This window comes from Lagopus leucura, unplaced genomic scaffold, assembly GCF_019238085.1.
Source record: "Lagopus leucura isolate 7727_CA_CO unplaced genomic scaffold, USGS_WTPT01 Super-Scaffold_100008, whole genome shotgun sequence".
In the NCBI taxonomy this organism is placed as follows: domain Eukaryota; kingdom Metazoa; phylum Chordata; class Aves; order Galliformes; family Phasianidae; genus Lagopus; species Lagopus leucura.
The window spans coordinates 13,725,271-13,740,857 of NW_024962265.1; the positions used below are offsets into that span (position 1 = coordinate 13,725,271).

The 15,587-nt window shown below is 44.3% G+C and overlaps 1 protein-coding gene across 1 annotated transcript in view; it reads right to left on the reverse strand.

The window, feature by feature from the left end:
* Positions 1-3,242: 3,242 nt before the first annotated feature.
* Positions 3,243-15,587, reverse strand: part of LAMB4 (laminin subunit beta 4) — a 43,924-nt gene continuing 31,579 nt past the window's right edge. Inside the window, exons 26-34 of the mRNA XM_042872432.1 lie at positions 15,362-15,522; positions 12,194-12,399; positions 11,183-11,347; positions 9,108-9,261; positions 7,083-7,290; positions 6,329-6,467; positions 5,928-6,104; positions 4,737-4,890; positions 3,243-3,522 (exon numbers count right to left, since the gene is read on the reverse strand). Coding sequence (XP_042728366.1) covers positions 3,383-3,522; positions 4,737-4,890; positions 5,928-6,104; positions 6,329-6,467; positions 7,083-7,290; positions 9,108-9,261; positions 11,183-11,347; positions 12,194-12,399; positions 15,362-15,522 — 1,504 coding nt within the window. The 3' untranslated portion in view covers positions 3,243-3,382. The remainder of the gene's footprint in view (positions 3,523-4,736; positions 4,891-5,927; positions 6,105-6,328; positions 6,468-7,082; positions 7,291-9,107; positions 9,262-11,182; positions 11,348-12,193; positions 12,400-15,361; positions 15,523-15,587) is intronic.

A 15,587-nucleotide genomic window follows, 5' to 3' on the forward strand; every position in this document is an offset into this window, starting at 1 on the left:
GCTCCGCGCCGCCGACGGCCTCAGAGCCGCCGCTGCACGCAGGCGCTGCTGCTCCACGCGGCTCTCGGGGAGCGGCTCCGCGCCGCCGGGCGCCCCCGGCCCTCCCCCTCCGCCCCGCCACCCCCGCGGGGCCGGGCCGGGCCCGGCTGCACGGCGCTCCCGGCCCGACGGCGGGGCGGGCCTAGGACGGCCCCTCCCAACGAGGGGCCCCGCCGCAGCGGTATGGCCGGGGAGGAGGCGGCGAAGGAGAGGGGCATCGCGGTGCGTCGCGTGCTCCGGTGTGGGGATGAGCGTACCCGACGGGGCGACGCCCGCCAGAGATGTTATCGGCGAAGAAACCGTGTGGGAATGGGCTTGGAGACCGACCTGCGCGCTGCCCGCCGTCCGAGGCCGGGCAAGGTGCTGGCCGCCCATGGGACAGCTAATATCGTGCAGTGCTCGGTGGCCACGAAGCACGAGGAGAGGCCGCCGGCTGCCTCTCCCCAGCTCCAGACACACAGCACCGGGATGGTGGTGAAGGGACGGTTTGAGGAGAGCAGACCGATTTGCTAGTGCAGCGGGAGCTCTGCTGGCAGGCTGAAGCTGCAGCGTTTGTCCTCCTGCTGCGAGTGAGGCTGGAAATGGAGGATCCTGTGGGCTCGGTGTGCTGAGACGGGTCCTGAGTTCTGCACACGCGGTGTGCTGTGCACTCACAGGCGGTACGTAAATTTCTGCCAGGTACCGGTGTCCCTCAAGAACACTTTGCCCTCACTGTTTGCAGTCACTGAATGGAAACGTGCGGCGGGCTGCGTCCCACAAAACCCTGCCGGGTAGGTAAATATGCTCGCTCTCGTTTTACAGATGGATAAGCAGAAACAAAGAGATACGAAGTGGCCTGCCCTAAAGGTTAAACACCAGGTCTGGAACATAACACAGGGCTCACTACCGAAGGGCTCATGGCTGTGTTTCATTAAAAATGCCCAGGAAATTAAACCATTCTTTGCTGGCAGGGCAGGTATTGAGGTATTGTTATTCTAAACCTCTTTCGCAATGTGGTCTTTGAATTCACGGAACTCATAGAATTTCACAGTCCTGTCATGCAAATCACAGCGTGGCTTTGCTTCAGTTTCAATACAACAACTGCATTTGTCCTACTTAGAAAACGCATTACTCTGCTAGTCGGTGAGCTCCAGCAGTAAGGGGCAGAAGGTGCTCTGCGGTGTCCCTCCTGTCTGTGTGCAATAACAGTGTTTCCACTGGATTCTTTTGTGTGGCATATTTTTCTAATTTTTATTGAGGTTTTTCTTCTCCTTTTTTTTCTCTCTTTCATGGTCCTGCTGAACTGTTGCCCTCTCTGGATCTAACCCAGACTGTGTGTGCCCACGGAGCTGCATGTGTGCCTGGCTCAGGGATGTCTCTGACCTCAAGGAGGCCCAATTTACCGCCTGTTGTAGCGCGGCTGTGGTTGAATGCCCAGAAACATCTGACAAGATCCTGTTTGATTGAATATCTGTTTGATTTCACATGGTTTTGATTAAATGTTGTTTGTTTCCACAAGAAAGAGAAGTGGGGTTGGGAGGACTGTAACAAGTGGGTTTGATCCAGATCAAGCATGTGCACGCAGACTGACTTCACAAAAACACTTTAAAAAGTTTCCTCCCATGGATCCATCTCATCTCCAGGCTTGCTTTATTGCCTCTCACAGGTGATTTTTTTGAAGTGCTAAAATTCAGGAAAAGGTAAAATGCAAATTCTGTGCACCCAGCCTGCACGTGCCTTTGCCAGGTCACATCAAAGTTACAGTTGTACAGCAGGAGCTGCAATGTATGTGGCACTCTGCCTGCTGTGCAGCTGGTCAGTCACAGGAACAACACTGAGATCTCTGTGCCAGCTGTTCCTATCCAAGCCCCCCACCAGGTACAGATGCTTTTAACTCCAGTAACTGCAGAGGTTACATCTCCTTGGGTGAACGCAAGGCAGGCTCTCACGTGAGGCCTGTTGTAGGTGCGCTGCTGGCACCGGGCTGCCTCAGGACTGATGGAGGCGGTGCCCGGCTCCTCACAGCACACACACAGCCCACGATGAGTGCTGAGTGCGTGCTCCCTGTGGGGCAGTGCAGGTGGGCATGGCCATTTTTATTGAGGGAAAGCTGGAGATGCTCTGGAGTACCAAGGAGTACCAAGGGTGAGATTTTGAAGCAGAGGCCTTTGGCCTTTCTAACACTATACCCTTCCTGTAGCCTTTATCTAACTCCTGTCTAATATTAGAAACAAATTCTAAACTAAAACTTAGGATGAATCCTGTGTTTTGTATGGCTGCAAGGAGCTGCTGTGCAAAACCTGGCTGCTGTAAAGCACCACATGTAGGGGAATTGCTGAGAAACTTCTTCAGAGTGTGCAGCCTTCAGCTCCACGGCTTAGGCTGAAATGCTGGGGCCGTTCTCAAGCTGGAGAGCGTGTTAATGAAAAACGTGGGCCACCCCTTAGGAACACACAAAAAAGGTGCTGCTGTGATTTCAGAGTCGATTTCTGTGTTAAACATCTGTGCACTGCCATCCAGCGGGCAACTGGGGGCTTTGCTGCCTGTTACCCACCTCTCCTGGTGGTCCGGTGTGGTTCTGGATTCCCCCGAGGGTCAGGTGGCCCCCTGCTCTGTCTCAGCAAGGCTCTGCCCTGGTCTGCAGGCAGCCCCAGGCACTTGGAGGGTTCAGCAACATAACTGAGAGTGCTGGGAGCCATCTCTGAGGCAGCTGTCTGGTGATGTCTTACAAATCGTCCTTTTTCAACCTTCTTAGTCCACACATCTTAACATCATAGAATCACCAGGGATGGAAAAGACTTCCAAGATCATCCAGTCCAACTGTCCACCTACCACCAATATCTCCCTACTAAATACAACATCTAAATGTTTCTTTACGCCTCCAGGGACACCGGCTCTGCCTCTTCCCTGGTAAGACATTGGCACAGGCTGCCCAGAGAAGTGGTGGAGTCACTGTCCCTGGAGGCACTCAAGAAACATGGAGACATGGCACTGTGGGACATGGCTTAGTGGGCACAGTGGGAGTGGGTCAATGGCTGGACTGGATGATCTTAGTGGTCTTTTCCAACTTAATGATTCTATGATTTCCAGCCCCTGCAGTGAGAAGTCACAGGCTGTGGGCAGCTGTGAATTTTGAGTTCCCCTCAGGACTGTATCCTGATTACTTAGTTGGGTGTTCTATTAAAAGTTTATTAAAAGTTGTTCATGTTCCATATAAACTCAGACTAAAAACCAAGAGAAAGTTACATTATGCCCCACACCAAAATTCTGTACACACCTTCAGACTTACATACGGAGGACAGCCACCCTGTGCTCGTGAGGTGGTATACACAGAGGCCTCTGCTGCACTTTACCTGCCCAGCCCTTAGCTTTTGCACGTTGAGTACTTGCTTTCCTGCTCTGTGATTTCATTTTTAATGGCTATCACTTGTTCCTCTAATTGTCTGAGTTGCTCCGCCTTGTCTTGCTTGGTTTGATTCAGGTCCTGAAGCTTCTTCTCCAAATCTGCAAGAGTAAAGTCACATGCAGCAATGCACTTATGTGTTGTGTAAGCAAAATCCAGGGATTAACAGTGTTCCTTTTTCCAGCAGTTATGGAGGCAATAAGCCCATTTCAAATGGAGAATGTTATATATGCAACTGGGGGGAAAAGCCTGGCTTCTAGACAGTGAGAAAAACATGACAGCTTTAAAACAGTTCATTTCTCAGCATGTGCTTTTGTCTGTCAGCTATGATGGAGCAGGACACAGAGCTCTTAAAGCAGCTGGTTTAATTGAAAACATTTAGAGGGGCACTGCAGCTACTAATGTGTGTAAAGCCTAGAAAATTTGAATGTAATGGGCTTAGGTCTTCTTCATTTACTGAAGTATTTTCCTAGTACCTGTGAAGATAAACCAGTGAGAAAATAATGGCACCCTATTTGCTGCCTGTTCCCAAAGCATGGGCGTTTGGAAAGACTGAAATTCTCTCAATACTTCTTTTCAAAATGCCTGCTCAAAATATTTATTTGGCTCCTGTCTTGAAAGATTTGCTTCTGGGATGCAATTTCTGCTTCAGTTCTGCTGACATTACATGGCAGTTTTGGATACTGAACAGCATCCTATGCCCAAGAATTCCCAGTGGGGGTGCCCAGACCTTCACTACATGCAGAATTAGCTCCTCTGAGTGCAATTATGTGAGCTGTACTGGAAGTTTGCCCTGCAGCCTCCCTGCATGTGGATGTGCACCTTCTCTTTTGATGGAAAAACATCTACCTGCATCTCTTGGTAACACAAGTTGTCATCCAGGTAGTGTAAGAAAAGGCAGAGTGCAGAGGAAAGATGAAAAGTCCAAATACCCAAATCAAAGCTCCTGGCTACATCTGCAGCTACAGTTTTAAAGCCCGTCTCTGAGAACCTGAAACAGGCTGCACAGATTTTGCACATCCTGCTTTTACTCTGCCTGCATCAAATCACTGCAAGTCTCACTATGGACACTTCTTGACCTCTGCTTATTGCAACCAACATATGTCAAAAAACAACACAAAACAAACAAAAAAAAAACCCACTGCTCAAACCAATTCAACTACTGGGAAACTGTTAGTGAAGGTTCAAGCAGTGATTTTCACTAGTTTAACTATTTTAAACCCAATTTCAGGTGAACCTGGCCTGCTAACATCAGTGGGAAAGGCTTCCAGTTTAATTTCCACAATTTCTTCTGCTTGCTATAGGAGAACATCACCTGTTATTCTTCTAATTTTTTTTTCAGTCTCTTCAGCCAGTTTTTCTGCTTCTTCCTTCAGCTGCTTCACTTTCTCTAGAGTTACTTTTGGAGATCCTTTTGCTTTCAGCTTGTCTTGAAGAATGGTGTACTTCCTTTTAATGTCAGTGAATTCCTGTAACGAAACCCCATTACTTAGTTTAGGAACATCTTATAATTAACCTGGCATACCAAAGGGTATTTAAAAAAAAAAAGTGTAGAAAAACCATCTGTTTGAACCAAGCTTAAAATCTTTCAATCTTTTAAACCTTAAAACAATCCATCATAAGTGCACACTGAAGAGTGCTCTGCAAAGCCAAGTATAAATTGATGAAACAAACTGCCCACGGAAGAATCTGGAGTGTCAGTGAGGATGAAGATGTAAAGAAAAAAACAGTTAAAGATTTTTAGAACTTATGTATGCTGTTTTTATTTCTTTTGATAGGGCTTTTCTATATATTTCATTTTTGCTATGAGGCTTGATTCATATGTAATGCATTACCTATAATATCATTTTTGAAAACATTTTTTCACTGGAATATTTACTGGCTACTTCCATTTTGTGCTGATTTGGGGTGCCTAGGAGGCTGCAGTTTGGATTTCTACATCGGTTTCTTACAACCTGGATGCTCAGTCATGCTCTGCCTTTGGAGCCATGGGTGTCTGGTTCTCTTCACACAGCATTTTAGCAAATTTCCAGCTGCCTCAGAGCATTCTCAAGAAACTGGAACTATTGAAAAGCACCCAGCCAACCCCAGCCTCCACAGAACTCCCACCAGGTTTTTCTCTAATGGTGAACAGCACGAGACGAGTGGACAGAGTGCTTCCATCGCTCACATATTTCAATATCTGGTTTTGTGATTTGCTCTGTTGTGTTTGCTGGTGCCCATGGTGACTCTGAGTCTTATACACAGTGCAAGGAAAAATGTCATGGAGTAGCCAGTGAAATGTGTATGTTTTCTTTCATTCAAGCAAATTGAAGTGCTGGCTGTTAGAAACTTTAAAATAAAACAGAAATTATACATAACCTAGGGAATTATACATGGCGTAGCATAAGGAAAACTTAAAAGAGTTTTGAGGAAAATGGGCTAACACAATTACACTTCTGAATCAATAACAGTATCAAACATAGAAGGAATGTTTTTTCCTTTCATGTGAGACAGAAAGGCTTACGTTATCAATTTTCTGAGCTTGCTTGTATGTTGCTTCTGCCCCTGCTCTCACATTTGTAGCTTGATTTTTGTTCATCAGCATTTTCATCTGCAGTGTGGTAATTTCATCTTCCAAATTGGACTGTTTTGCTGAAAAGTCATTGAGTTCATTGCTTGTCTTGTTCATTTGGTTCCCAGCCTGGAAAAGAACAGTTGGAGGTTGTGGTTTCTCGTGCCTTGTCCATCCCACCTGCAGAGCTTGGTAATGAAGGAGATGAATAGCAACTGACAGACAAGAGGAGCCCCTTACATGTTATGGAATTTGTATTGTATCTGAGACATATTTTGATTTTAATTCACAGTTACATTAAGGAAAAACTGGGATAAGCTCAATCATACATTAAAAGCTTTACAGCAAGATACCTGTGAGATTTGTGCTTTGATTCCTTGTATCTCTTCATTTAACTTCATGAGGGTATTTTTGGAGTGTCCTTGGGAGCTCACAACATTTTTTAGTTCGTCATTAATTTTGTCCACAGGGGGAAGAGCTTTAGCTGCTTTGCTAAAATGGAAAAATAGAAAGTGCATGTAGTATTGTGCTGTTGAGAGCAGAGCAAACACATTTCAAATGCACCCGTGCTCACATGTAGAAATGTTCCCTCAAGTCGACAACAACCTAAAAGTGTGGTTCATAAAAGCAAAACACACCACAAGGTAGTGGCCTTGTGTGTGGGAGAGCACCAACTGTTGTGCTGAAGGAGAGGATGGATGCTGCGAGCTGCCTGGCAGAGCAGTGCTGGCAAGGAATGCTCATTTATGAGGTGAACATACTTTCTTCTTCCTCAGTTTTGGCTGGTTCTTGCTCACCCATGTTTAAATCTCTCATGGAACGAGATACGATGCTGCCCCAGGTCCCACATGGAAGCAGCTAGCTCCCTTGGTCTTTTGTGTTCAGCCAGCAAGACCAGGAGCTGGTGGCAGCTACCACCTCTTGTAGTACGTCAGATCCTGCAGCCTAGGCCACTGTGGCTGCTCACTGCTGGAAAACAGCAGTCTGAAATCTGAGCTTTCCCTCCAGAGTTCCTAGACACTCAGTGTCTGGGGTAGGGACTGTGCTACCGCCCATAGTGCCATCCCAGCTGGAGTTTGCACATTGTTAAGGGAACAGCTTACTCACTCGGCAGCCCATGCCTCCACCAGCAGTGTCTGAGCCACTTCCCTTTTCCTGTTTCTCTTATTTGCGTTCAGTTTGTAGCTCTCACAGTGGGCCATAATGCTTCTGATTTTACCAAGCATGCTTGTTAGTTTTCTTGGAGTCAGGGGAAGGTTTATCTGCAGGACATAACTTGCCACCTGCTCGATGTCTTCTGGAGGCACACTCTCATCTGCAACAGAAATTGAGCTTGAGACGTTCTGAAGTGCATGCTTTCTCCCAGCAAATGGAAAGGATCGTTATGGTTGCCTAGACATCGAGCTGTGCGGCAGAATAAAGCTGACAAGCACAGCGAGGGGGTAAGAGAATTACCTCCAACATTTTGTGAATTAATATTATGCTTCCAGGTAGTGCTGTTAGTGTTGTCAGAGCTGGCTGAACTGAGGATTTGAACTCACTTTGAACTAGGTTATTAAAATTCTGATGCAGAACTGAACGCACAGAAGGCTTTAAGTTGGTGCACCACGCAGCCAGATGTGTCAGAGCCCATTTCTCCCTTGGCCCCCAGATCAAAGAGGCACTGGGGAGACCAGGCTGTGAGTGAGACTTTCCAAGCCAGCTGATGGGGGTAATCCATTCCCTAGAGCTGCCACAGTGCTCAGAAAGAGGTTCCTTCACAGGTTAATGAGGAAGGCTAAGCTGCAGAGAGGGATTTGGGCCAGGCTGAGATAGGGTGGGAATTCAGAGTGAGAAAAACATATTTTATCAACTCCTCTTCCAAGTACTCCCATTGCAGTATTAGCAGTGCTAAGAGGGGCAGGTACACTGGGTCAGAGGAGCCAACGCTTTGCCATGTCTCATCATCACATCTTTTTTCTACTCACTTCCCTTTGTGGACAAAACCTTGGGTGATAGTGCAGTTGAAACATATTATGTGTTTGTGCTAATGCTCCAAAGTAACTGATGGAGAATTAAATACAAGTGCAAACAGCTGTGCATTTCAGAGAGCTGTCTTCTGTCAAAATGCATTCATCTAGAACTGCCATGCGAGTCAGTGTACGGTACAGTAGATTTGATGTCACTGTATCCATTTGATCCGCCACGGTGCATAAACTTCAATTTACTAACAAAAAATTCATGAAGAAATGCATTTGCAATGATTAGTAAATGCCATATGTCTTCTAAGAACGCATAAAAGAAGGCCAAGGATGATGTTGTCAATTGCTACCAAACAAAAATATGAGAACATTGAGGACTGACATTTTTCTTCACATTCTGTAAAATACCTTAAATATTCCTTAACAAAGAGAGCCCTCAGCACTCACTGCTGTTTGGATGTAGAGGCGTGAATGCCAAAGGATTGCCAGCATGCAGTCCTTAGGGAATGAGCAGATCAGCTACATGCAAGAGATTACAGAAAATACGAATGTATTTCAAGTCCCTTTTATATGCATCTGATTAAAAAAACAAAAACTAACAGGCAACAAAACATCTCTGCAATTGAGAGGGTGGAAAAGGTTTTAGGGCATATATTGTTTTGTTATTTTTTATGAGTGCTGAAGTTCTACCAGAATCCTTTGATTCCTCGAGTTACTGCTTTAGAGGATGGAGCAGTTTGTCACTTTGTGTCCTAATTCCCACGCTCCCTACAGAGAGCCCCTATGGGCCGGGAAGAAGGGGGTGGAATAACAATTTGAGGATGCACTGAATATGCCTGGACGTCATACATTGTATGAAATTATATTAGTAGCCCTTTACTCAAATAACCCAGGAACTGAGGGAATTACTTGCCTACTTCAATTTAGGCAAATTAAGAAAATATGACAATTAGAACGTGGCAAATCTATGACAAAAATAATAGAAAATGCTGTCCTCTAGGAGAAAGAAATACTAGAGAGAAAGAAATTGAAAAAAAATGCACAGATCTGGAGGGGGCAAGAAATCTGATATGTATGCAGCTCAATCACTTTCTAGCCATCTATTGTTATAGCACACTTGAATACACACTAAGGAAAAATGAGTCAGAAAGAACTTTCCTTGCATATTTACCTGACAAGAAGTTTTTCACTTTTCTGATAAATTCCTTTGTGACTTCTCGTTCAACTTTAATCTGGTTCTTAGCTTTCTCTAGTTCCCCATTGAAGTGTGAGCCTTTCAGCTTGGTGTCTTCTGCCATTTTTCTGATGCTTTCAACCTGGAGATACTATGAGAAACAGCAGTGGTGTTTTCTGTATTCATTGCTAGGCAAGGTGAGCTCTCACACTGTGAGCCCCAAGTGGGGTCACTTGGCATGGCTTTGAAACACCTGTAGTAGGAGACTGCTTTGGGGAGCTCCTGAAGTTGTTACATAATGGCCTTTGTCTAGCCTAAATCAAGTATTTTTTTCCTTTGTGCAACCATCACCAAACCATTTCTAAAGAAAAAGCACTGACTTGCTTTCTGATGAGATGTTGTGATATGTCATTTATCTGATTCATTACATAATTTAATTTGCCTTTCTATGCTGGAGTTATATTAAAATGCACTTTTTAAAAGTACAAGAAAGCTAGAAATTAATACTTGTCTTTAAAAGTTAAATTTTGCAATTAATTTAATATATGTGATTATTTAACTTAGTGCTTAAATTTAATTATCAAACTCCAATAGTATTTTGCTCTTCTGGGAGTTGTGCTTTGCTCTAAGGAAATGCTCAGGTACAGATGGAAGAAATTCCCTGTTTCCCCAGGCAGCAAGAAAAACAATGATGTTTCTACTTTGGCAACATCTGCAGGAGGGCCATTCCTGTTGTCCCTGCATGACTGGGGGCCTCAGAGTCTCCTGACTGCTCATTTCTACACCCGCTAACTGTGCAGTAGTGTGGTGTGGATTCTAAAAGGAGGAAATGGATGCCCAGGCACCATGCAGGGAGGGGACAAAGCCACTGCAGAAAGATGTTTCTATTGGAAAATGGCTTTTGCCTATCAGTGTCACAGGCATTTTCTCTGATTGTTAATGAGAACAAACTGTGGTTTTGGGATTTGTCTGTTTTGCTTCCTTTGCACATGTTGTGTTGGCCACACTTTCCTTGAGTTATTTTCACTGCTCCTCTGCTGTAAATTGGAACAGCTGAATACTTGATGCCCATATAAACATTACAGGGGGTAGAAAATATTTGGCTTGAAGTTATCTGCAAAAATTCCTTAATGGTAAATATAAAAGTAACATAAAATTGTATACATTGATCTTCATGGTATGCACAGCGATTTTAATGGGATAAGCGTGGTCCATTCTTGGGCTGCTGGCAAATACTACCATTTGAATCTTTCTCAGTGACAATATAGATAATATTAACCTAATGTCACCATGTCCATTGGTACAGGACACCATGACCCATGAGACCTTGGCAGCTGTGAGGAAGGCATGGTTAGAGGCACTGTCCCTTGGTGGGAGTAGACTGTAATACTCCTGGCACTGCATCATGTCTGTGGCGTAAGGATGGAGTCCATCACCAGGTCACTCACTGCTCTTTGCCCAAGGAGCAAATGAGTTTTTGTAGATTTGGGGCTTGCTACTTCATCTTCATCTCTGTTCATTTTAGCTATCTACAAGTCAGCTATCCAAATCTAAGCCAGCTGTTCATGCAATGTGGGGGAAAAAAAAAAAAAAAGAAAAAAGAAAAAAAGAAAAAAAGCACCTCCAAGTAATTCATATGTATTCCTGAGACAAATAGCTAGGCTGGATAAAATGAAGCTGGAGCTGCCTGACTCCTTCCACTTACTGCATAAGGAGTGCAGATGACTAGCTGTGATATAGCCAACAATATCCCTATGAAGGTGGGGGCACGACCCCACCCTTATCTTTCCCTCTGACTTTGGGAAGCAAGCTGCGCTTCTCTAATTTGCAAGTCTATGCTATAATAGCTTTTACTCCTTAATATAAAACAGTATCCAGGGAGAGAAGAGGAAGAGCCTGCTTCGCAAAGGCAGCAGTGCCATGGGAAGCAACTCCCTGGTACTGAGGGCTTTAGCATAACTGTTGACTTACAGCTGAGACACTTCTCATGAACGGTGTTTCCCAGGAATAGATTGCCCAGTTTCCCATCCTCCATGCATTGCACTGAACAAATGTAATTTTGATACACATACTTGATTCTCAGGGTCCTGTAGCTGAGTAGTCAAGTTAGTTAGCAGGACAGCAGTCTCCTCAGCTTTCCTGAATGCACTAGAGGAGAGAGGAAGAGCTCCGCTGCAGTTTGGGCCTCCCCCACAGGCTGCTGCAGCACAGGAATGGTTTCCTGGCGCCCCGCAGATCTGCAATAAGGAAAACATTTTGTCAGGACTTCTCTGGGTATCTGAGATACACTTCTGGTGGAAGGATGTTGGACAATGCATGGGATTTTCCCAAAGAGACCTAGTCAGGATATCTCCAAAGATGAGATCACTGCCAGTGAAAGGATCCCTTTCCCTGACTTGAAGGATGCAATGGCAGCTCATGGCTCTAAACCTCTCCTTCCAGCAGCCATCTGTTGAGCTCTATGTGTTACTCACAGACCTTTGTTTTACTCTGTGGCAAAAGGTTGAAACTGTTCTCATGCTGTATCGAGCCCAAGGAGCATCCAAGTCTATCCAGTTGGTTCTGAAGGACCCAGATAATTTCTCCAAAACACAGTAGCATGCCTAAGACTCTACTCACTTTGACACAGATGTTGAGACTAAAGGCCAAGATGGATGTTCTGTTCTAGAACTGGCAGTGCTAGGGACAAAGTTCTTGTCCCTTCCTGTTCTACAGGTGCTACAGAGGACATGCAAACAGTTCTCATCCACTCATGGGTTGCTCTGCTTAGGTTAAGCCACTGATAGAGGAGGTTGGGGTTAATCTTTCTGAATTTACCCTGAAGCCCCCTTCAGACTGGAAAGTGCTTGAACATTTCCTGGTGCTGTGCCTGCCCTGGGAACAATGGCTGCCAGAAGGGTGTTAGTGACCACACTACCACAGCTGGGAATTGCAGCTGTGCCTGACATGATGGCAGGTCTGTGCCAGGGAAGTGTCCTTCTCCAGATTTAAAATGCATGTAATTATTCTTTTAAAATAAAAAAGACTAGTGGCATAAAAAGGAAGATTTTATTTAGTTCCCATTACAAACCCCCAGCACCTACCTTTTCAACCAAGTGTTGAATGCCAGGGATCTTGACCAGTTTGAGCTGCTCCAGCACTCTGCTCCCTTCCCAGGCCCACTTGTGCATCACAGTGAGCATGCTCTGCCTTGTGTGCTCCGAGTGCCTTACCACAGGGGCTGTCTCACGAGCTTTCTGTTCTGCCAGGAATGATACTTCAGAGTGTTTCCTAATGTTGTTGATGGCCTCTGCAGCAACAGAAATAGCGTTGAGTACCAACTGATTGCATTTGATTTTATTCATGTATTTACTTGAGTGCTGGAGCAATGGTGAGTGACAGGTCTGCTTGTGGTGATTGAAGTTGGGTGGGAGGGATGGACAGAAACTGCCATTTCTTCATTCAAGTTTTCTAATCCTTTACTCAGACAAATACCAAAACAGGGATAGTTATCGATACGCATAACACTTGCTACAGTAGATGAAAATGGAGTGGATCCTATGTTATTCCTCAGAACTGAAGTTTAGGCAGGAAATCTGTTCACACCACTTGTAAATTGAAATGATAATCTCTGTGACTGTGGCTCAAGGAAGCATTTGTCCTCCCCATTTTCAGCATGGTACCCAAAAGTTAAAGTCTTCTCGGCCAAAATTTAGATTATAAATGGAAATGTATTACTTTGGCTCTGGAGAAATACAAGTTCAGAGTTGATGTACTGAAAAGAAAGAAAGCATTTCCATGATAAGCCTTTAGAGCAGGCAACGAATGCTTTCTTGTTTGCTTAATGTAAGCTTTTCCTCAAGTAGAGACTCAAAACCATGGAGAATATATATATATATATTTTTTTCCCCAGTTGAATAGCCTAAAGAAACGAATCAGGCTTTTTGCAAAACACGCAATTTAAAGTTACTGCTGTCAGATCTCCAGGGAACCCAAAGTTTTCCCCAAATTGTCACGCAGAAGTATGTGCAATGATCCAGAACTGATGTTTTGTTAGTGCAAAAGCATTAGAGGTCATTGATTAACATCTCACTGGGCTGGTAACAACTCAGTTACTGGTTGAAGTCAATGAGAACACTCTCTTCAGGTCCTGCCTGTTTTTTACCAGGCTCTAAAGCTCTTGGTCTTGCTTTGGCTGAAGCAGAATGATGTGTAGTTGTATGGAACTTAGGCTATTTGTTTTATTTTGTACCTCTTGGAAACAATGTACAGTTTAAAGCTAGATTCTAATACAAAGTACCTGGCAAGAGGCTGCTCTAAGCAAGAGGCAATAATTCCATTGCAGAAATATTTTACAGTGGTTCAACTCTTCGTTAAATGGCCCAAACACATTTTTTATGCTTGGTTTGTGATGGAGCTGTAGGGATTCCAAAGTTCCTTTATGTTAAACACAGTTTCTTAGCACAGACTTGATTTACAGCTCAGGAATCCGGGCTCATCACATTACAATGCCACAGTGGCTGCAAAACCAGGGAACAAGACTGGAAAGAGGTAATTTAATGAGATTTCATAAACTGCAAGAATTCTTGTTAGGACACTCGTGTCTTTTTTTTCTTTTTCCAGGGAGTTCAATCATTATTAACTGTTGACATTTCCAACTCAGGCAGCTGAGTATATGCCCATGAGGTGGTTCAAGAAAAGTCCTGAACTCTCATTTCACTTGAACCTCTACAAAGAGAGGTAGGCAGGAGCCCATTTCCCCACATGTGCCTGGGGCACAGGTGTCAAATGTCCCCTAGATAGGCATATCTTCCATCCTGCTCTGTCCCACTTCCTTGGGCCAACAAAAAAGCATGAGAAAAAAAGCAGACAGGGCCATAGCCTGAATCGTCCTGAAATGATGAAGGGATGAGGGAACCAGGCTTTCTCCCAGGCACTGGGGAAGCTGGCTTTCTTGAGGGAAATGTTATTTCTGTCCTGCTAGATGCTTGGTAGCAGCACCAATGAATATTTGTGGCCCTGACCAACAATTCAGCTTAAATTCAAGGTCTTCCCCTCCCCATACCCCTGTGTGCTTTTTATAGGGCTGTTTATTTGCCCCCAGAGGCCAAAAGATGAAAAAGCCTTGGAATGTGACCAGAGAGCACCGCAGATGGTTCAGCTGCGCATCCACTGAGCTCCCTGGGATTTATTGTATCTTTGCCTTCCTGCCTTCTCAGAGTCAGCACAAGACCCAGTTGAATTAGGACGTGGTGACTGTGATGGCTGTGCTGACTGCATACGTGGGACTTGAGTAGAAGACTGGTCCCCCAGGCACTGCCAAGTATAACAGTGCAAAGAAACCTTAAATCTTAATTAATCCCTCTTATCCCTTTTCCTTTCCCTTGGCTTTATATACCATTGATCTTCCCTTCATTTTTTCAGTCCTGTTTAGTCCAGTCTTCTTCTTGATTGTACAAAACATGCAAGATCTCAAAGTGGGTTTGCACTGCCTTTAAATTCTATTTTCTGTGCTCACTGTAACATCTGGGGGTTCATACCTTAGCAGCCACCTCTCTAGTCAGATGGTGGAGTGTATACTGCTGAGAGTCTCCTGCTGTTGTGGATCTAGTTAGTATCTAATCAAGATCCCTGAATCATACGTTCCTGTCTTTTTCCAGAATTCATGAAGCCTGTGACATTGTTATTATTGCCATTAGCAGCTGATGGAGACTATACTTAGCTCAGGCACAGACAGTGTAATTATTTAAAAAATGCCAAGGAACTCAGTTCTGTTTTCACATTTTGTGATGATGGAGAGCCAGCTCCTTACCACATAAAGTCATGTATTTTCTCATGGGAACACTGAGAAGTTGTTCTACGACTCTCTGCTTTAATTAAACAAACCATTGCTGCACAACATTTTTTAAGTATTGCTAAGAGCAAGAGGAGTCAGAAACAGGGGAAATATCCTTTTCTACTGTATGATCTGAGTGTCTATAAAGCGAAACTGGGTGGCCTTTAAATCCTGATGGAAACAAAAATGAGATTTTTGACTGATATGATCATGCATATATCTGCATCTGAAATGTAGGATGCTGGAAATCAAAGCATTTTAAAACAAAATGGAGTTTGGAAAGTTACTATAATAAACTTTATAGTATTTGGATTTTTGTAATACCACATGGAACTAAAATCTAAGGATCTTTGAAATGTTGCATGGCTCAATAGTGAGAAAAACATTGTGAAATTTCATGGCATACGTTCATCTGTTTCAGTACTGGCTGCCTTACCTTTGAGGCTCAAGTAATGAAAAGTGCGATGCAGATCTAATTTCTGTTGTAGAAGTTCATAGACACGATCAGCTTCTTCACCAATGTCTTCAATGTTCTCAGTGAGGTCAGGAAATTCATATGGCATACTACGAATCGGACCCATTTGTGTAATTTGTTGTCTACAAGAGAAGTGACAGTTATGCAGAAGTCAGACTGAATTGCTCTTAAACAATTGAGGTACACA